This window comes from Lupinus angustifolius, unplaced genomic scaffold (genome assembly GCF_001865875.1).
Source record: "Lupinus angustifolius cultivar Tanjil unplaced genomic scaffold, LupAngTanjil_v1.0 Scaffold_356, whole genome shotgun sequence".
NCBI lineage: Eukaryota > Viridiplantae > Streptophyta > Magnoliopsida > Fabales > Fabaceae > Lupinus > Lupinus angustifolius.
The window spans coordinates 274,909-298,277 of NW_017727752.1; the positions used below are offsets into that span (position 1 = coordinate 274,909).

The window sequence follows — 23,369 nt, forward strand, 5'->3', positions numbered from 1 at the left end:
TTCAATAACACTGATTTTCTTTATCTTATTTAAATAAATTTTCTAATGCATACCCATCATTAATTCCTTAATGTGCACATATTCCTTAACAGAAACATCTAGACAACCAAATTGGAGAAAGAATAGACTCTAAATCATGTTTTTGTCGTTCAACTTGTTAAATGAATTTTTCAACCATAATTAAAATGTAATATAAGCAAATACCATCCAATAAAATGTTTAAAACTCATTGAAATTTGTACACCACGTCATAATTAAGGATGATAAAATATCCGATCCGTAATTAACCATAAAATTATCTGCAATAGATACCCATAATAATAATAGTTTATGGGTGAGAATAAATATTATGATAATGCTCCAATATTTATAAATTTTTTAATTGAATATTATGAGGAGAAATTCGTTTATACCCATTTTAAGTTACACTAATTATAGTCAATCTCATCCATTCATTTTCTTAGATCTAACAGACCAAATGAGTAAGTGCAATAAGTGAGTAGAGAGAAAAAAAGAAATCTTAAATAACTTTTATATTTCAGTCATTTGGTCCATTGGATTTAAGAAAATGAATTGCTAAGATTGAACGCAACTAATGTAACTTACTTGAGTGTAAACAGATTCATCCTATAATTATATATTGTATATAATTAAAATTGAAAATCTACTAAATACCCATAAGTACACGTAGGTATATCCGCAAAAAAGTACAAATATAAGTATGGGTAAGTATTATATGTGCCTTCCTAACTTGTTGTCATTCCTGGTCTTAATTGATTTAGTGACTTTAAAGTTGGAAAGCAAAGTCACTTTGAAAATAAAATCACTCTCATTAATTTGTATGGTTGAATGAAAGTGGAATGTCTCTACCTTATGAAACTAAATAAAAACACAAATTGGAATCGAAATCATTCCATTTTCATCCAATGATATAAATTACCCAAAGTCATTGGATCAATTTCTAATTGCCTATCCAATTTCCTCTTGTTCCCCACCCCATTGGATAAAGTTGGAGGAAAAAACCCTAAAATAGAGAAGCAAAGGCCCTTTGAATTGGGCTTTGGGCCCAACATTGTAACCTGTTCGGTTCATAAAAACGAAGCACAAGCCCACACATTGAATTAATCATTATAAGCTATATACAAAACCCTAAACCTCAAATACTCCCTTGTTCCAGCACCCATTGTTGAAGCTCACGAGCTACAACCACAACTCTTCCATTTTCCTAACAATGAGACCCCCAAGAGGCGGCGGCCGCGGCGGCGGTTTCAGAGGTGGACGTGACGGAGGTTTCAGAGGCGGTAGAGACGGTGGTTTCAGAGGCAGAGGCGGTGGTCGTTTCGGCGGCGGTGGTCGCGGTGGTGGCTTTCGCGATGAAGGACCACCCTCTGAAGTCGTAGGTATGTAGTAGGAAACTCTTAAAGTTCTATTCTTTTCCCTGTTTGGTTTATCACAATGGTATCTGAAGATAAAAAAGTTTCGTGCTTTGTGGTGTTAATGGAGAATTTGTGTAATCAACTTACTTAAGCTCAATAATATTTTTGTAATTAAGCTAGAAGAAAGCTTATTTTTATATGCTTCTGATAAGCAGCTTATTGGAATAAGCTAAAGTGATCAAATAAGAGGTCATAGCCTATTTTCGTAAGCTATTTTTATGAAATTATTTTCATAAATTATTATTTTATGTCCAAATAATCTCTTTTGTTAAATAAGCTCTTCATAAAATAAGCTCTTTATAAAATAAGCTCTTTATCAGCTCTTGTGAAGACCCATCATTTTTATTTTTAATGTGTTTGATTTGATGTACGCAGAGGTCTCAACGTTTTTGCATGCATGTGAGGGAGATGCAGTGACAAAGCTTACTAATGAGAAGATTCCCTTTTTTAATGCTCCTATATATCTGCAAAACATGACTCAAATTGGTAAAGTTGATGAAATATTTGGGCCCATCAATGAATCTGTGAGTTTCATTTTGTATATCATAACAATTAACATGTTTATTGTTTCTAGTTTTTGGGGGTCTGTTTTATAGAAATTCTCATGTGATGTGGTTTTCTGTTTCATTTGTTAAATTGCAGTACTTTTCGGTTAAAATGTTGGAAGGAATTGTTGCTAATTCGTATTCATCCGGTGATAAGTTCTATATTGACCCGAGGAAACTGTTGCCTCTTGCAAGATTTCTTCCACAGCCAAAGTATGTTCTCTTTGCACCTCATTGCCTAATAATTAGCCTTTCAAAATGTGTGCAGTTTGTTTGATATGCAGTACAGTTGTTCCTAGAAACCCACTCACATGAATGTGCACTGGAAAGTATATGAAGATAAAGAAGGGCAGTGCCCAATTAATATCCCTTATTTCATATCCAGTCATGTATGATAAACTTTAATCGTATTATTTTATTTTTGTAAATATTAGTAACTAAATTAATCCTTTTGTCATTTATAAATAGGTAAATTTGTTTAAAATGGTTTTCAATTCAAGTAAAGGGATCGACTTAAAAATGAACTAAGTTATTATAACAAAAAGCATAGTTTAACTTTTATTTTTTTATTTTTCTGGGTATCTTAACCTTTCCTTTTATGTTTCTGACTGTCTTTGTAAATTTTTTGAATACTTCTTCTTTGTAACCCTTTTAAGTTTTCAGTGAATCAGAATTGAACGAAACTATAGGGTTGATCTCCACATTCCGTATTCACTGTTATAATTTACATATCCCCTGATATCAGTCGTGTGTATGTATCCATGTGTCAACACTATTCTGTTTTACCATTATTCGGTTTTAGCTTTCTGCATCAGCGTGATTCTCCTAAGTATACTTATCTTTGCAGTTTGCTGAAGCTGTATTTTTTCATTGTAAAACCTGTTAAATATTCAATGCTATAACTTTACTTCTTGATCGTTGCTACGTGTTCTTATGCATTCTAGTAGTTTATCCCTATTTATTTTGAATTTAGTACTACACCACTCTTGTTTGTTTAAATTTTTTGATATGTTGTCAGATCATTGTGTGCAATTTCTTGATATCAAAATGATATGTTGATTTACCAAAAAAGGAGTGTCTTATGCCATCTCTGCCAACAATTTATTGATTTTGGACGTCATTAAAGTTTTAACTTGATTTACTGGTTACTGTTGCAGGGGACAAGCACAAGGTGGTGGCGGCAGAGGAGGTCGTGGAGGAGGCAGAGGAGGTTTTCGTGGAGGTGGTGGTGGTTTTCGTGGAAGGGGTGGCCCAAGGGGTGGGAGAGGTGGTCCTCCTAGAGGTGGTGGACGCGGTGGTGGTTTCAGGGGAAGGGGGAGATTCTAGGGAAACTTTATGTAATGTATTTTTCATGAATGCTTCAACCATTTTGCTTTTAAGATCACAAAGGTTGAACAATTGAAGATTTGATGCTACATTGAATTTAATATTTCTTAAGCTTTGAGTTGTTCCATTGCATGCTGCTTGATTATATCCCATCTCTTGATTGGTAAGGTGGGTTGAGTTGCGTAGTTCCCATCCGCATTCTTATTTTTTCATTCTTAATTATAGTGTGTGAGACTTGAACCCTTAACTATCTTATTATTTTATTCTTTAAACCTCTCACCCTCAAACATTTGACCCCCATTTGACAATGTATAATCTTGATGCTACCACTGAACTAGTTAAATGCAAGTGGGATGATAGTGCAGAATAGCTTAAGCATGTTGTTGATAGCTTCATCTACTCTTAGTTCCATAAAGATTATAAAACTTTGAAAAATGAAAGTAAACAGGGAACATGTTTTTATTACTTTGTCCAATATATCAGTTAGAGTTATAATTCGTGATAATTTAATTACAAAGCGATGCATTGATTTTTTATTTATATTCTTAGTTTTAATTTAGGACCAGTTTTTTGATACTTTTTTTACTTTATGGAATGGCCTGAGGATTCTGTAACTTCTTTTTTCTTGCATAATCTTGCTTAGCCTTTGCTATTTAAATATGTAAAAACAAATTTGGTACTACCAAGGGTATTTTATTATCTAATGAGTAAATATTTAATCTCTTTCGGTGTAAGGCTCTACATGATATTCGAAACGACCAAAATGATTCATTATTGAGAGCGATATTTATTGTGAGGGAGTCAAAACATCCTTAAAGATTAGGGTGATGAGATACATTTGGTACTAACAAAAAATTGTCACATTTATTAACGTTATATTATTTTATGGATGTAATATTTTTATACTGACAATGTAAATGATATTACAATGATAGTGTAAAATGTATACATTTTCTTGTCTTATGTTATTAGGTTAAAGTATATGGCTAGCTAAGCTCATTTTGCTAAGATTATTTTCTTAGCAAGTATTTACCAAATAATCATATGCTTAAGGCAATTTCCCTTTGAATCGCCAACCCTTTATCTGATTGAGGATTTTGCATGCACAGATTAACATCACTGATGTCTGATTTCACTTACACAGTTACACTTGTTTTGCATTAAAAAACTTTCCATACAATTGGTGGTATCAATTGTACATAATGCATGCTCAAGTTTTTAAACTCGCTCTTTTGCATTATCTGGATTAGATTTGAAACATGGATCAAAAGTCAATCTAATGAAATGGTAAAATTTATAAGAATTTTATGGAAAGTTTTTTTATGAAGATAAATTAGTTTTTATTAGATTAAAATCAAAAGGCCAAAAACGTGTGATAGATGGTTGCATTGTTTAATATTATGTCAAAGATTTAATTCTAGTAAACTTTTTGTTCATAGAGAAAAAAATTACTTTGATAATATCTACTTATAAAAAAATATTAGCTTTTGGTTATAAAATTGAAAATACCTTTAATACCTAAGGATGACAGCCAGCCGAATAATCACGGGTAGAATTTTCCCATAGTTATACCCATATTATTTGTAAGTACTCATGCGGATAGTGGACCTATGTGGATACTAAACAAGTTTTTAAGTTGAAATATATATTTATCAATTTTATAATATTAATATATAAAATAATTATTACATGAATAATAAAAGTTATATACATGTTAAATATATCATTATATTTTAATCAGAAAAATTCATTATAAAATAGATAATATACAATTATAAAATTATAAATTATATAAAATATTTAATTAAAAAATAAATTAATAAGTTTGTCAATAGAGGGTATCATAATAAATTAATAGAGGGTATCATAATATTTATTCTCACTTATAAACTATATTTACGAATATTTATTAGCTTACCCACTTTTGCCATCCCTAAATGATACCCACCAAAAAATTAAAGGCAAGTATCATGTATTTTGAATATATATACATATATAGTATATATATACACTCTTATATTCACCCTATTAAATGTTCTAATTTGTAAAATATCATTCATTTCCTTCAAATTATATTCTTCATGTATTTACTCTTGAAAAAACTTCCTATGACTTTTGCAGGTGAAGAGATTATTGACATATTTTACCATTCGTGAAGGACAACTTAGTTGAATGAGATTTATTTTTTTTGGATGAGATTAAGCGAATAAAATAAATTTAACTAACATTCTTAATAATTGTATTAGTCATTGTTTGGCTTATATTTGTGTCAACCGTCTTCTTTCCTCAATCAGATATAAATACACCCAAGAAAACTTAGGGTGAAAATTATAATTCACTCAACAAATGATAGCAGCAAAATAAGTTGTGGTAGCACCTAAGATTGGAGCACTATTGAAGGGAGCACATCTGCTGCTCGCCCACAAACATGTACATTTCATGTGTTACTGTTTTTGATTGATTGAAAAAATATGTTTAAATTAAAAATTTAATAATTAAATATTTTTTTAACCAATCACAAACATTGACACATAGAATAATACACATTTTGGTACATAAGATTTTCATCCCTTATTGAAAGCAGCAGCAACAATATGATGTTAAGCTTCCCAACCTCTAAGGATAGTAGCTCGTGCTACACGGTTAACTCCCAAAGTGAATGCTCCCATACGAAGATCACATTCATGAGTTTTGCACATGTCCTTCACATCTTTGAAAGCCTTGGTCATGTAGGTCTTTAGCTCATTGTTCACTTTCTCCTCATCCCACATGAACCCTTGGATGTTCTGCTTATTACAAAGTCACCATATAAGGACTAAATAAAGTATATATCAATTGAAATGTAAGCGTTGGACATATATACTAGAGCATCTATTTGAAATCATACGGTTCATTATGGAAATGTTGGGAATCAATTAAAATTGGGAATGAGTTGATTTGATTTTGAAATTAAAATTCAAAATGACTTCAAATTACATTAATTAAATTTATGTTGGTTATTGGAAAATGTGAAATAAAGAACAAAAAAAGAAATCTCACAGTAGAGAAAACACTAGAATAATGTTAGTAAGTAAGAGTTATGCTTCTTGGGATGTGAGTGTAGGAATATGGGTTTTATGATGGGGAGACCACTCACTACATGACCAAATGTGAGTGTGTTATTGTTGATAGCCAGCTCTATACGACTCGTGTTTGGGCCTTGACAATGTACGCCCGAATACACGCCAGCGCACGCCTCACTTGCACTTCATCTAAACGTTCATTTTTAATAACATGCATTCTAGACCATTGCCTTTTGACCATTTAGGTTCCTATGCTTATATGTAGAGCCTTTGATCTCTTGGAAAAATGCAGTAGTTGGGATGTATTTAATCAACTTCTTCTTTCTCCCTTTCTTTCTCTATCGAAGCATTTTCAATCATCTTTTCCCTCAATCTTTCGTTGGCACTTTAGAGTGACAACAACCATACATAGTAACATTAGTCATATTGTGAGTGTAATCCTAGAACGGTTCCGATGGTGCAGTGAGTATCTAATATAATGATCTAGACTATTTTATTATAGGTACATCATAGTTGATAGTTTTCTTACAAATTATTTAACAATACCATAAAATATCTTAAAGAGACCAACCTAGTCTATGATTCAAGCGGTAATTCTTCGGTGTAGTAATTGTCTTTTTATACATTTTAAGACGATTTAGTACTTTCATGACTATTGAAGAAATTATTGGTTCTGGATTTGCCAACTTTGACATCAACAAACCTTTTCAGTTTGAAGAGTATCATTTAAAATGTTGGTCATAGAAAATGATATTTTTCTATACTATGAGAGAAGCAGTCAATATAGTCTATGTGATGTGGTGCATGAGGATGCTAAAAAACAAGGAAAGAATAAAATGACTATATAATTAGCCTGGTGGCAGGAACATAATTTTTTATGTAAAAATTTCATATTGAATGAACTATCTAATGATCTTTATAATTATTATAGTGTCTATAAGACTGTCGAGGAGAAAAAAATATAATACTAGGGAAGTTGGTACTAAAAAATGTTTGTACCGCTACCTCAAGTATGAGATGATTGATTATAAGTCATTAGATACTCAATCCCATGAATAACAAAAAAATTATCATGAAATTATATATGAGAGAATATCTTTGGATGAACAATTTCATGTAGTCATCATAGTTAACAATCTGCCTTCGCCTAGAAGCACTTTAAAATCATTCTCGTGCACAAGACTAAAGACTTATATCTGAAAAGTATGATAACATGTATATGCATTGACGAAGTATCACATAGACAAGAGTGGAGAGATTATGTGTTGGTTGCCTCGAACAACAACACTAAAAAGGAATTCATAGTTGCGGTTTTTGGCAAAAACCTTCAAGAATCAGAACCGTAATACGAATAAGAACCTTGCAAGCCACAACAAGAATTGAGACTCTCTAAAGGTCCATACTACGAGACAACAACCAACTATGAGAAGTGGCCATGATGGATCATTCATCTGCTACAAATATGGCAAGTCAGGTCATATGTCATGCTAGTGCAAGAACAAATCGAGAATGGTGCTCCACATACCAACATGACTGAAGAGCCATTTATGGTTGTGTTATCTGATATCACTATGGTTGGAGGATCAGAAGGGCGGTAGGTAGACATTGACACCTTCATCATGTCTATTATGATCGTTCTATGTTTAAAACATACAAAATAACTAAAGATAAGAAAATGTTATTATGTAAATCTCACACCACTAGTGTTTTTGGAATTGGAGATGTGAAGCTGATTCTGAAAGATGTTATATGCACACTCCATATATGAGGAAGAATATATTTATAGGGAAAAAGTGTACCATTTATGACATATTTAAATTAAATATTAATAAAACTTATGCTTCTATTTACATGTTGTGTAAATTTGATATTCTACATATTAGGCTTTATCATATCAATAAACATATGATTTCCAACATGAGTAGCTTAGAACTAATTAGAATGATCATGAAAAAATTGTTTTTCATAGTCAAACTCAATTTACGAGAAAATCACACAAATCAATAGTTAGAGAATTCAAATCATTAGATTTGAGATACTCTGACATATGTGAATTAGATGAAATATTGATCAGAAATGGAAAGTAATATTTTATCATGTTAATTGATGATTGTTCTGATTATACATGCGAAAATTAAAGTGAAACACTTGATATGTTTAAAATATATATGATTGAAGTTAAAAATCAATATAACATAAATATTAAGAAACTTTGAAGTGACATACGTTCTGAATATGATTATTGAATGAATTTTATAAGATGTATGAAATTATAAATGAAACAACAACACCATATTCACCTCAAATGAATAGTACAGTCAAATGATAACATATAAATTTTACTAAATTAACTTTAGCTATCATATTAAGCATTGGTGCTACATCTTTGTGATGTGGTGAAATATTATCAGCAATATATTATGTTCTAAATAGAGTATCCAATGCATAAAGGAAAACATCACTATTCAAGATATTAAAGAATAAATAACCAAAATTTGTCTTATTTGTGAACTTGAGGTTGTCTGGCTTATGTTTGAACCCCAACCGTAAAAGAGTTGAACTCACAAACAAAGCATATCAATATGTATTCATTGGATATATTGTTAACAACAAAGCGTACAAGTTTTAATATATGAACACAAAAGTGTTCATAAAGTCAAATGATGTTTTCTTTTATGAAAACAATTTCCTTTCAGATTTAGAAACAGTGGGAGCTCTTCAACTAGTCACATTCATGTGACATGAATAATGATAACAATGAAAAATTAGAATTAGAACCTAAGAGAAGTAAGAGAGCAAAAACTTCTAAAGAGTATGAGCCTGATTATGTGACTTATACATTAGAGGAAAATTCAACAAACCTCCAAGAAGCATTGACATCATTAGATGTTGAATTATTGCAAAAAAAAAAACCATAAATGACGAGATAGATTCTCTAAAATATAACAAGACCTATAATTAAATAGATTTTCCTCCTGGTTGCAAACCTATTGGTTGTAACTAGATTTTAAAAAGAAAACTGAAACATGATGGATCAGGTGATAAATACAAGGCCACTATATAGTTTTAGACAAAAATAGAATGTAGATTTCTTTAACACATTTCCACCATTTACCAGAATAATATGCATTAGGATATTGATTTTTCTTAGTGCTTTATATGATTTATCAGTACACCAAATATATGTTAAAACCAGTTTTTAAATGGTGAATTCGAAGAAGAAATCTACATAGAGCAACCTAAATAAGGTTTGTTAGTTAGATAAATTTTTGTATTGCCTTAAGCAAACACATATGCAATGAGATGAAAAAGTTGTCAATTAAATTTTCATAAATGAGTTTAAGGTGAATAAAAGTATCAAATGCATTTATTACAAGTATGAAAATTACATTTTTACTATCGCATGTCTTAGACGACCTACTCATATTTGGTTACAACATTTATGTTGTGAATTATGTAAAATCATGGTTGTGTAACAACTTTGATATGAAAGGCATCAAAGAAGCAAGTATAATTCTTGGTATTAAGATTACTAGGTCGAAAGGTGAAATTTTTTTATACTAGTATCATTACATTGATAAAGTCTTAAAGAATAATAGTTACTTTCATTGGAAATCGACTAACACACTGTATAATCCAAGTGTAAAATTGTTTTCAAATATTGTAAAGGTGTACGACAAAATGAGTACGCAAACATCGTTGATAGCCTTAGATATGTAGTGACTATACTAGATCCAACATTGCCTATGTCTTAAGATTTTTGTGCAAGTTTACCAGTAGACCATGTATAGAGCATTGCTGCACTATTGAGAGGGTCATGAGATACCTCATGAGAACCATGAACTATAGGTTAAATAAAAAAATCATGCTATCCTCATAGTATATCGTGATGCAAATTGGAAAAACTTTGAGATGATTCCAAATCAATCAATGACTATATATTTAGAATTATTGGAGGGGTTATTTCTTGGAAGTCAAAGAAATAAATTATTTTGGCTGAATCCACTATGAAATATGGGATAATAACACTAGCAACTGCTAGTGATGAAACAAGTTGGCTAAGAGGCTTGCATGTAGAGATTCTATTATGGGAAAATCAATACCAGTAGTGTTGATCCATTGCAATATTATCGCGACTATTGCAAAAGTAAGAATCATTATTACAACGGTAAGAAACGACAAATATGTCATAAGAACAATATTATTAAAGAGTTATTCTCAACTAGAACTATTAGAGTGAATCATGTAGATACTGATAAGAGTCTAGAAGATCCTTTGACGAAATGACTCGCTAGAGAGAAAGTCCAAAATACTTCAAAAACAATGAGACTATTGCCCTTAGAAAGATATATCACTCTTGATGGTAACCCGACCTAACTGATTGGAGTTCCCAAAAAATAAGTTCGATCAATAACAATAAGTCATGAAGTGATATGAGATGAGCATGCTATATAAGAAACAAGATTCCTAAACTAATGAGAGGTTGAGTTAATAGAAATCCATATCTATACTCTAATTGGAGTGAGATACCTAGACTACAAGAATACTCTTGATAGACTCACTTATGTGAATATGAAAGTGGGAGCCACTTCCTATGAAATTATTTTGGCACAAATTTTTAAAACGTTCACTAAACTAGGATAGATGTGTATGCTCTTTTAGCGCCCGAGCTTTATAGAATACAACACATGAACACACATTTGCGCACGTTGCTGACCATCCGACTCAGCTCGGCATGGCTCAACTTAGTTCGTATTCAGTCTTAGGCTTATAAATCCTTTTACCCAAAGTGACTATTTTTAAGAAGAAAAAAATAGACGAGATGATGTCAATAAATCCTCATGCGCAAGCACACCTCAAACAAACATTTTGAACTTTGGGCACACACTAGCATACAACCCCGCACATGGTCCGCTAGCGCTTTACCTGACCATACATTTTTTTCTCTTTGTAAAATATGCGATTTGGGCCTTTGTCTTTCTGATTGTTTGGGTTCCTAGACTTATAAATATAGTCTTTGAACTCTTGTCAAAATGCACCAGTTGAGACGCATTTCGTGAACTTCTTCTTTCTCACTCTCTTTCTCTGCCAAAACATTTATGGCCATCTTCTCCTTTCTTTCAATGGCAGTTTTGAGTGGTAGTAGCCATATAGAGTGATATTAGCAATACTATGAGTGTAATCCTAGTAAGGTTGCCATAGTGCACTGGGTGACCGATACATTAGTTTGGGCTGTTTTGTCCTTAAGACGTGAATAATAGTCTGTTTTGCACAATTTTTTGCAATACCACAAAATGTCTTAGAAAGAACAACTTAGTTCGCGACTCAACAAGTAATTCTTTGGTGTCATAATTGTCCTTTTAACAATTGAAATTGACTTAAAAAAACTAGTTACCTGAACCCATTCAAAGTAACTGACTGTAACCCCTCCTGAATTTGCATATATGTCTGGGAGGATCACAACACCTTTTTTCTTCAGAATCTGCAATATAGGATAGTAGTGAATAAGTAACAATGCATATTTTCTAAAAAAAAAAATTCTGTTTGACAAACGGAAGGAAATAGAAAAAGTAACCTCATCAGCCTCTGGGTCAGTTGGGTGATTAGCTGCTTCAATGATAAATTTGGCTTTGATTTCATTTGCATTTTCCCTTTAACCAGAAGTAGGGAAAAATAGAATTAGCTTTAACCAAGTCATATTTATAATTCAACTTTAGAACACATCTCCAAGAGGCTAGGATAGAAGATGCAATACATTTATTAACAAAAGCAAATGACTAACGTTTGTTAGAACAACACTTAACTAAATAAACAAATATGGTTTGAGTGTCCCAACAATTGAACTTTTGACATTTTGATTTACTCGATGGTCTAGTGAAACCTTATACCACTATACGAACGTCTTGTTAGTGTATTGTGCCATTTGTTAAAAGAATCATTAAATTTTTAGGTGTTCTTGTTTGCATTAAGAACAAAGAACTTTTGTAGTTAAATTAGAAAAAATACCTATTGATGACACCACCAAGAGCTGCTGGGACTAGAACATCACAGTCTTCAACCAATATTGAATTAGGATCAACTGGATCAGCACCATCAAATCCTTTTAACCCCTTGTGCTCTCTGGAATGCTTGAGTAGGCTTGGGATGTCAATACCTTTGCTGTTCTTTATGGCTCCAGTTACATCACTCACAGCAACAACCTTTCCACCTTTCTCGCTAATTAATTGGGCTGCCCAAGACCCCACATTTCCAAAACCCTGAAGAAATATACATGATAGGATGGTTTTATTTGAAGAAAAAACAATACATTATAAGGGCAAAGTTAAGAAAAACATCCCAAAGTTCTCACTTGTTATTATTCCACTCACATTGCGGTGTGGTTATTATGATTGCGGTCATGACGGCTATTGCAATGTTGATTGTAGCCATTGTAGTGTGAATTATTTTGTGATTAATTTTTTTTGAATTTGATGCTAATACGGTCTTGCATCGCGGCCCGATGCAGCTGCATGCATTATTATGTCAGTGTCACACTGTAATTGTGGTGTGATACTTTTGTGATCGTCACTACAATTGCAATACTGTGGCGGTCACCACAACCATAATATTGCAGTTGCATCATTTGATCCGCAATTTAAATCAAGTTCCAGTTATTTTTTCCATAAAAATTAATTTCAGCATCATTTTCGAACTATTGCTCTCTTGGGGCTCCAGTCCAAACATATAACATGGAATACGTGCTACTTTCACAAGCATATAGATTAATAAATGGAACAATATACATAGCACAATACAACAAGTACCTGTATGACAAATCGTTGTCCAGATACACTCTTCCCATACTCATTAAGCAATGCCTCTGTTCCAATGAGGACTCCTCGCCCAGTTGCTGCATCTCTACCTAGAGATCCACCAAGATCCTATTTTAAAACGAAAAGAAAAAAAAAGAAACTTGGTTTATTAAGCATAGGTTGGTGTCAGTTTCAACGACCGTTAAAATGAAATGACAAACACAATCAATTACTTACTATAGGTTTTCCAGTCACTACTGCAGGAGAGTAGCCATGAAATTTGGAATACTCATCTAGTATCCATGCCATAGTCTGCATGCATAACCAAGCAATTGATAAATATTATGTTTCAAAATCATGTTAGTGTATATATAATAACAGGGTGAGGCAAATTAGATGGACCATCTTCAGACCCCACTAAGTAAGAGTCTCATTTATATTTAGCCGTTTTTTAAATAAATATATAATATAATCATGTCATTAGCAAAAGTATAATCTTAAACAATCTGAGAAAGATTCCGTGGCTAATTCTTTGTACTGACCTGTGGTCCTGTTCCCATATCAGGTGCAGGCACATCAATGTGAGTTCCAATCAGATCATGAATTTTCTGAGTAAAGACTCTGGTAAGTCTTTCTAACTCAGAAATGCTTAATTCTGCTGGGTCACACCCTATTCCTCCTTTGGCACCACCATACGGTATATTTGCTACAGCTGTTTTCCATGTCATTAGTTGTGCTAAAGCATTCACTTCATCTGGATCCACCTAGTTAATTCAATAATTCATTCAGTGAGAATTGAAATCATACAAAAACAATTGCTAATTAAAAATAGTATAAATACTTTTGTATGTTTTTTCACATTACTAATTTGGTCTGTTAAAAACAGAAAAAAAGAAATGGTTCTAAAAAATTTAAAATGTAGGTCAAATGAGTCTCTGTCGGGTGTTGTAAAACATGTTAAAAATGATTAATTTGACTGTCATTTAAAATTTATGGGACTATTTCAGGGTTTTTAATTTTTGAGGTACCAAATTGATAAAGTCACAAGATACGAGAGACTGAAATGAGTATTTATACTTAAAAATGACTGTTCCTTGGAATCTTCCTACAATTTGTGTCTTAGTTCTAAAAATTTAAGGAGAAGAAACCAAAATATAATCATTGACAAAAATCTGAAAGGAAGTAACTGAACTTTTTGTTCAATCAAAAGAAATCCTATCCTTACAGCAAACATAAACCTGCAAGTGTTTGAATATAAATAACCTCAGGATGGTATCTGATTCCTCCTTTCATAGGGCCTCTGGCGTTATCATGTTGAACCCGAAAGCCAACATAAGATACCAACGATCCGTCGTCTTTAGGTATGGTACATTCGACCTGCATTTTCATGTAATGTTATTTAGAACCAGAGTTGATGAACTATATCAAACAGAACAAGAAAAATGAGAGCAATTTGGCAAAACAAATACATGATAAACATACAATACAATTGAACTTGCCTTGATTTCCCTGAATGGAATCAGTAAGCTTTTCTCAAGCTTGGAATCCAATCCAAGAAGCCGAGTGGCCAACTTAAAGTTCCTATTGGTAGCTGCTAGTGCATTCATTGTTTCCTTTAGCAACAATAAAGACTTGCACAATATTCAATCTTCTAGTCAGAGATCTACAAAATGTGGAAAACAGATCTTGCAGGATTACTATTATTGGCAATAATTGAAATCACATTAAAGAAGAAAACATAGCAATCTGTACTTATATTTATATACTTTATAGCAAAAGATACACAACAACCACCTCAAGTCAATGTCAACAATATAAAGTAGTAAAAGTTTGGTGATGACTATATGGGACAAGCAAATCCATAAGTGCCAGCAATGTGCCATTAAAGTATAACAACATCACGATATGACACTTCTATCCTTTTAAAAGTAAGAGCAAAAAACAACAACTTCTCTTCTCTCTCCACTAGTGAAGAGGATTCTGATTGAATAATAGGGCTACCCAATACAGAAAAAAGTATGATGTAAGGAAAAAAAACAATGATATCCACTCTTACACAGGCTAGATACAATAGCTGTACTAACATATAAGGTATGATTTTGATGACATTTATCAAAGGCAGAAATCATTTAGTTGCCTCTTAACTGCAGTATCCAACAAAGACATTCAATAGATTTTTTTAAAACATTTTCCTCCAATAATTTGATTCAACTATGAGTGTATCTATTTTGTGTTCTAGATAATTTTAGATTCACATGAAGAATAATTGTTAGGGAGACCTAGTACAAACCTTGGAATGAGAATACAGCTTGTTTTTTCTTCTTTTCTGGGATTCAGAGTTGATGTATTCAGGTAACGTAAATACAATTTTCTTTAGCCAGTGCCCTTTTTATGTACACTTTATGGGGTATTATTTGTTATTTTGTTATATAACCAGATAATCTTATCTGTGATGTGTATCTGTTTCTCCCAACAAATGTCATTATCAGGAATTGACTTAACATTTTGGTCTATTTGAGAATCCAGTGGGGCGTTACACTACAAGACCAACACCTTGTTGGTGGGATATTATTTGTTAAATTGTTGCTCAAGGTGCCAAAAAGAATCTCAGGAAAATCATCTTTCTAAAACATCAAAAGGCCAACTAATTAGGAATCTGAGAAGGCATGATCTGGGTGAGGTAGGAAGGTAGATACTCTAACGAAGAGACATAGTTCAACACTTTAAGCAAACAAAAAAATACTCCTATGCCATTAGCCGTTTGATATTTAAATATGTTTCGTAGATTTGCAGGTTGAAATTTCTTTCATTGGTTCCACTGGTTCATGATTGTCAAATAGAGGTCACGTATATTTAGGAACATAGATTATGCATTTAGACAAAAAATATATCTAGTGGCTTGTGTTGCGGGACATGACTTCTTGTCACATTTATTATATTTCATTACAAGTTCATCTGCCAATTACAAAATGAAGGAATACCAAACTTTACTAAATTATTTTCCTTAACTACCATGATGCCTTATTCAGTTGTATTGATCTGACGAACATCCATAGCTGTCTGAAGATCTATTTACATGATTTTTTTGTTATTCCTCTTACCTTATAGTTAAAAAATTAATCTTTTCGAACAGTATGATTGTATATTTTCAACAAATGTCATTTTCAAAAATTAAATGCTTAACTTTTTAATTTTTCTAGAAATCTAATAAGATTTTATACAACTAAAAAAATAGTTTGTTAGTTGATCTACTTATAAGCCTAATGCCTATAAGTTTTAACATGTGATATTTAGAAACCTATTTCTATGTTCATTTCCCTTAACTCATAGACAATTCCTAATATAAATAATACAATTTTACATATAAAATTAGGAAGTTCTCTTCATCTTTCCTAATTTTGTTATTGTATAAAACATATATGAACCTTCCCCAATTGGCAACTTGTTCTACTTTTATAGTCAAGTAGTAATTTTCAAGCTCTCAATTTAATTTTTTTGTATTATTATATTATCTCATCATTTTGGATAAGAAGTTAGTCATTTTCAGAGTTTGTGACTGTTTCTCCCAACAAGTATTGCTCTCAACAATCAAAACTTTGACATTTGTTTATTCTAATAATCTTTTAAGACCTTACACCACTAGTCCAACACTTTATTGGTATTTATTAATTTAATCTAAGAGCTATAAGACTGTCTCCTCAATCATCTTCAAAACATTAAAAAATAAAATTGTTTGAGCAACACTTGCTTGGGTTGTATGAAAGAGAACATGCTAAGATATAAATGAAATTAACAAACACAGCCTAATCTACTAAGCTTATCACTTTATCAGTAGGTAATGGGACAAGATTCTGACTGAAATCTAAAGCACGGAGATTAGCAGAAGATACATGCATTTTTTCAGAAGCTAGTTCAAACTCTGCATCATAGATGAGGTAATCATATATATTAAAAAGTTGGATTATACCCCTAAATATAAAAAGTTTGGAATGTCCCCATAACAGCATAAGACTAAGTCAATTATTGACAAATGCAAGAAATTGAATAACATAATGGACACCATTATGTCCTCTTTTTAAGGAGGGATCAGCATAAAAATCTCTTGCCTTCCACTTCTAAGTTCATGATTTTTATATAGTCTTTGCACATATCCACTCTTTTGTTTTAAGCAAACGTTACTTCTTTTTTACATTAGATTAGATACTGTAGATTTGAATCTGAAATAAACTCAAACATCAAGGCTATTTATCGTGAGTTACACTTCAATTTATCTTCATTTCATACATGAATAATTTTTTTTCTTAAAAACTAAGAAGGCCAATGTTTTACACTATCCACCTAAATGGATAGGAATAGGATACATAGTTTTTTTAAATAAAAATTTGACTGAAGTCTTATTTTGGTTCCTCAACAAAATTTGTGAGCTTCATCAATCCAAAATTGTAAACCTCAACATAATCATAAAACATCAAATACGGATTAAATTAGTTTTTTATGACCCCTAACCTATACTATTGTTTTTTGGGATCAAACTAGTGTCCATGCAAAGTTTTAAAAGTCAAAATGGACGTACTCTCTAAAAACTATTATACATAAGTTAAAGTAATACATTTTCACTGCCAGAAATCAAATATCTCAATTGACGTGTCACTTTACCTCTCAAACCTTTATAATAGGTCAAAACATAATAATTTTATTTAATAATTTAAAAGAAAATAGTCTTTTTAGGATGGTAAATGTGTTATCTTATTTAGTCCTACTTCCCCACGATAACAAAAACAGACTGAAGACTAGATATATCAGCACTAATGTACAAAGAAATAAGTAATTGGGTGAAGAAGAAGAAAACATATTTTCCTGTACAAACGAATGATATCTACTAGTAAAGAATCCTTACTAGTAACTAAGTGATTGTTTCTCTCAACAAATATTGTTTCAAAGAATCAAATTTTTGATCTTTTAGTCAATCTATAGATCTAGTAGAGCTTTGTACCACTAGATCAACACATTGCTATATGATACTATAAAATTAATTCATTTCAATAGTTTGGCGTTAAGTATGCAAAATATAAGACACAATAATCGTTGTTTATTTTTATCCAGAGACTAAAAGAAAATCATTTATTATTATCATTGTAATTGAATGAATTTATCAGCATCAGCACTGGGTGCTAAGTACGATTAAAAAGACAAAGCAACATAACATAGGATCTTCCTAACTACTGAAGGAATCATATATAATTTTTTTGTTAAATATTGATACATGTAATAAATATCTTAGAATTTCGATGCTTTTAGAACACTATTAGCTATCATTGATAATTTGGGCAGGCCCGACTACATGTATTGGGCAGGTAAGATATGACAAATGTGAACATTCACACTAAAATGTTAGTTCAACATATCATTTTCGCTCATGGACATTTTAAATGAGCGGACAGGGTGAGCCACGTACATCAATGAATATTGTAATAAGAAATTTGGTTAAATTTCATTGCCACACTATGCATTGTATGATAACATGAATATTGTAATGTTTCAATAAGAAATAATATATAATAAACAACAAAATATGTGCAATATTATTGATTAAAGAATAAATCCAAGATAATTAAGAGAGACATACCAAGATAGGAAATGCAGAAGCGGACTTTCAGAAATAGAAGAAATGTGTAGCTGTGGTTGGATAACACCAATTAAAATATAAATAGTGAGAGGGTGAAAGAAGTAACCAAAAACTGAGAGAATAAGAATTGAATTCTTTAGAGGAATCTAATTCAATTGAAAAAAGCAGACTCGCTGTACAAGTCAGTCAAATGATCAAATCAACTTGTGCAACAACAACATCAACATTTGTGTCTTGTTCTGCTTTCGTCACGATTATCAAGAATAGGAATATGCTTAATCAGATTTTATCCTATATGTTGTCTCATATTAATAACAATAAAATAGAAATAATATTAATAATAAAGAGATGTTTAAATTTTTTAATTAATATTACTTGTTTTTATAGACACTACATATAGGACAGCAACTAAGACATTAGATCTTTGTTCAATTATCAAAGTTCTACCGTGAGAAAAAATGATTCCTATATGAACAAAAGAAGGGTGGTTTGACACTTTGAGGTCATTTCCCTAAAACCCACTAGGCACTAGACAGCATATCTTAATTTTGAAAAATCAACCTCTACCATTACTATCACAAACTTTATTTAAGCATCACTCATTATTATCACTCATTATTATCACGGAGGTAGAAGAAAACGTGGGTTGCCGTTGCACTGCCTGCCACTGCAACGTAACTATACATATGTATGGTTTCAACGAGGTACGTGAATCCAACGCGATTTCCACATCATCTAAACCAACCAACCATTATGGAAATATATTTTTTTTGCAATTTTTTCCAAAGGGTATTTGCATGTGAAATTGGTATAAATTGTCGTGTTAGTTTCAATTCTTCATCTTCTCTATCTCTTCTACCCAAAGCAAAATAAAACACATTTAATTTTTTTGGTGTTACCAAGAATATAATCCTATTCTATACGTAAAGAACTAATCTCTTTCAAAATTTATAACTAACCCCTAATAAATATCTTTTCTAGGAATCACCACACTAACCAACATCTTGTTGGTAACAAACTTGGTATGATGTAACTTAAACTTGTAATAATGGAAATAAACCAAGCTAAAAACCCAGCTCCGCTACAATTTAACACGACGGCTGTGTACTATAAACTTGAACTTTTGATTATCCCGATTGAAAAAAGGAAAAGTTTATGGTTGGGCGATTTTTATGCATAGAAAAAAAATAGTTTTTGGTTGTGGGTGTGGGGGCATAGGATGCCCTGTATGAAAAAATAATGCATATTCTTTTCTTGTTTTTTTCGGTGAATACATATTAATTTCTTGTTTGTAATCCGATAGGATAAAAAATAATATAAACAAGGGTTAAATTATAAACAAACTATTGATGCTAAAAATTTCATGTACAATTGATAACTATTGAGAAATGATCATGTGCAGCTGGAGAAAACATTTACAACTTTTGTTCAATAATAACATAATTTATTAATTTTAAAAAATAACACATTTTTTCGAAAAAATATGTATATAGTTAATAATGGAGTGAAGTAACAACTTGATCTTTAGAGTTATTAACAATTTGCAATTTACTCTCCAAAATTTTTATAGGTTAGTTTTCAAATTAAAAAAGTTATGTTTATGTTAGTCCTTTAAGATGAAAGAGATTAAACGAAAAAAAAAATATTTATTTGAAATTAATAAATATAAAGAGTCTTAGGGAAATGACCTTGGGTACCCAACAAATCTATGGTATCCATAAATTCAAAAAATATTTAAATTTTTTTCAAACAACTTATACATGTACACCTTTTCTACCATCATATATATTATTTTAGACACATAAAATAAGCAGCAAATGATGATAGCAATTACAAACATAATTAAAGTTAAAGCAAACAACTTTAAATTGTCACACACATATATATATATATATATATATATATATATATATATTACTAACAAAAACATAATTTAGAATAAGAAAATAAAATATATCAAACATCTAACGTTTCTCCATTAACATAATATTATATGACAATTATGGATTAACAAATATAACATCATTTTTAACAACATAACATCTGAATTATGATGGGAAATATGTTTATTATGTTAACTAGCAAGTTACTCGTGTATCAGCATAGGACAGTACTTCTTTGCTGCAAGATTAAGAACACATATTATATGTATATTTACATGGTTAAAAAACACATGTTACTCGTGCATTTGCATGGTTAAAAATACACATGTGACCCGTGCGTTTGTATTGTTAAGAATACACATGTGACTCGTGCATTCACATGACTAAAAACATACATGTTACCCGTATACTCGCATTACTAAGAAAATATGATATACATATTTCTAATTAATATATATATATATATATATATATATATATATATATATATATATTACTAACAAAAACATAATTTAGAATAAGAAAATAAAATATATCAAACATCTAACGTTTCTCCATTAACATAATATTATATGACAATTATGGATTAACAAATATAACATCATTTTTAACAACATAACATCTGAATTATGATGGGAAATATGTTTATTATGTTAACTAGCAAGTTACTCGTGTATCAGCATAGGACAGTACTTCTTTGCTGCAAGATTAAGAACACATATTATATGTATATTTACATGGTTAAAAAACACATGTTACTCGTGCATTTGCATGGTTAAAAATACACATGTGACCCGTGCGTTTGTATTGTTAAGAATACACATGTGACTCGTGCATTCACATGACTAAAAACATACATGTTACCCGTATACTCGCATTACTAAGAAAATACATGTTACTCATGCATTCGCATAGTTAAAACATATATATTACTCATACATTCACATTATTAAGAATACACGTCTTACTTGTGTATTTGCATGTTCAAGCACATAAGGAAAATAAATTACAATTTTTAATTTGAATTTTCTAATGTAAATAGCAAACTGAAAGTCTGAAACATGATACCATATTATTTTTATTAAAATAAATATTTTAAAATTTATAGAAAATGAAATGATTTTTCAATTTTAAATATGATTTTTAATGAAAATAAGGAAATCAAATCGTTATACCATATGAGTCTTTTTTATTAAAAATAAATTTAAAAGTTATAAAAAACTTCAATATGGAATTTGACTTTTTTAATTATAATAGAGAAAAATTAAAATTCACAGAATCTGAACTGTAATATTAAAAATCAGTACGAAAAGTGTCACAAAACTTTGATGAGGTGAAAAAATACAATTATTCTTAGATTAATGGTAAACGTTAAATAATATAGATATATTATTGTAAAGAAATAGTTCAAATGTGAAAAAAAAATGATTTCAATCTTATCTAATGTTCAATGATTATTAATTTTTAATATAACAAAAAATAGGTACCGTAAACACTAAAATTTGGTTGGGTTCGACATGGACCAATTACTAATTAGTATTAAACTATTAATATATAAAATATATAAAAAATTAATAATGGTAGTAACGTTTTAGGAGGGAATAAAGGTGAGAAGGAGGTGACATGTGGCATGAAGGAAAAAAATGTAAGGAAGAGGTGACATGTGGCATGAAGGAGTTTTTTTATTATATTGTTAATACATAGATAGAAGATATATATATTTAGGAATTATGGTCTGTGTACCTCATTGACCAGACCGGATCCATTCAATAGGGGGTTCCAAAATCTTCGGTTTCAACTACCCATGAGTCCATACCCATCACAGGTATTACCAACATGTACATGCAGTCTAAGTACCCATTGTCATCCCTAGACCGGAAGGAAGTTAAGCCACTTAATTATGTATTATGGGATCAATTTAAGATTTATGTATACATTAAAAATAAATTAACCAACAAGACGTTAGTCTAATGGTGTAAGATCCCGCTAGATCTTAAAACGATCAAAATGTCAATAGTTCAATTTTGGGAACAACACTTGTTGGAAATGGCAACCACGACCTAAAAAGGATTGGCTCTTTACCTAAAAGGTAAGGGATACTTTGATAATAGCAAAATATAATAATTTGAAAGACGAAAAACTATTATTTTATGTTAATAATATGAGTTTAAAATTTATGCATCGTTAGTGTAAAGTTTTTACACTGTTAGCGCATCATCTATAATTGATTTGTATTACTTTTGTTTGAAAGTCAATGATAAGTAACATATGAATGATAGATGATTTGTTGACATTTTAAAAAACATTTACACTGTCAATATATACATATAAAATTCTAATAATTTTTTATTTAAACTTACTCGTGTTATTTAGGTATAATTCATACTTTATACAAAATAAAATGAAAATCACATTAAGTTGTTTGATCTATTTTGATCGTAATAATGTTTAATATTTCGGTATTGATCCTTCTATACAACGCTAGTCACACCATCCCCAAATGGTTGAAGATGGAGGGAGAAATGAATGCCAAAGTTTTGTATTTTATAATGATCAAAATAATCCAAAATGTCTTGCGGTAACTAGTCACAATTTTTTTGTTGTGCAATAACTCATATCTCTAGATAACAGCAACACAAGTTATGGGCTTGGGCTGATGTAAAGGGGTTGGGGTAGAGGGCTATATATATTGATGTTATG

General features: G+C 30.9%; 2 protein-coding genes across 3 annotated transcripts; one reads left to right on the forward strand and one right to left on the reverse strand.

Annotated features, from left to right (window-relative positions):
* Positions 1-1,151: 1,151 nt before the first annotated feature.
* LOC109341062 (putative H/ACA ribonucleoprotein complex subunit 1-like protein 1) lies at positions 1,152-3,439 on the forward strand. Its single transcript, XM_019578861.1, has 4 exons — positions 1,152-1,400; positions 1,812-1,960; positions 2,079-2,194; positions 3,139-3,439. Exons 1-4 carry the CDS (start codon positions 1,232-1,234, stop codon positions 3,305-3,307), a joined length of 603 nt encoding a protein of 200 aa, XP_019434406.1. The 5' UTR covers positions 1,152-1,231; the 3' UTR covers positions 3,308-3,439.
* Positions 3,440-5,564: 2,125 nt separating this feature from the next.
* Positions 5,565-18,948, reverse strand: LOC109341063 (glutamate dehydrogenase 1). Of its 2 annotated transcripts, XM_019578862.1 has the most exons (11): positions 18,787-18,948; positions 14,660-14,823; positions 14,424-14,537; positions 13,703-13,924; positions 13,398-13,472; positions 13,173-13,289; positions 12,376-12,626; positions 11,945-12,020; positions 11,765-11,851; positions 5,878-6,093; positions 5,565-5,698 (listed from the first exon to the last, which is right to left on the reverse strand). In XM_019578862.1, the coding sequence occupies exons 2-10, from the start codon at positions 14,765-14,767 to the stop codon at positions 5,908-5,910; spliced, it is 1,236 nt and encodes a 411-aa protein (XP_019434407.1). In that variant the 5' UTR covers positions 14,768-14,823; positions 18,787-18,948; the 3' UTR covers positions 5,565-5,698; positions 5,878-5,907. The 2 variants fall into 2 exon arrangements, with proteins under 2 accessions (XP_019434407.1, XP_019434408.1); XM_019578863.1 differs by lacking the exon at positions 5,565-5,698 and having other exon boundaries at positions 5,827-6,093.
* Between the last annotated feature and the right edge of the window lie 4,421 nt (positions 18,949-23,369).

Excerpts from the sequence above, each read along its gene's own strand:
- LOC109341062 (XM_019578861.1), top strand. The coding sequence starts at position 1,232 with ATGAGACCCCCAAGAGGCGGCGGCCGCGGCGGCGGTTTCAGAGGTGGA. Across the intron at positions 1,401-1,811 it reads ACCACCCTCTGAAGTCGTAG|AGGTCTCAACGTTTTTGCAT; the intron begins GTATGTAGTAGG and ends TGATGTACGCAG. Across the intron at positions 1,961-2,078 it reads TTGGGCCCATCAATGAATCT|TACTTTTCGGTTAAAATGTT; the intron begins GTGAGTTTCATT and ends GTTAAATTGCAG.
- LOC109341063 (XM_019578862.1), bottom strand. The coding sequence starts at position 14,767 with ATGAATGCACTAGCAGCTACCAATAGGAACTTTAAGTTGGCCACTCGG. Across the intron at positions 13,290-13,397 it reads TAGTGACTGGAAAACCTATA|GATCTTGGTGGATCTCTAGG; the intron begins GTAAGTAATTGA and ends GTTTTAAAATAG. Across the intron at positions 12,627-13,172 it reads GACAACGATTTGTCATACAG|GGTTTTGGAAATGTGGGGTC; the intron begins GTACTTGTTGTA and ends ATATTTCTTCAG.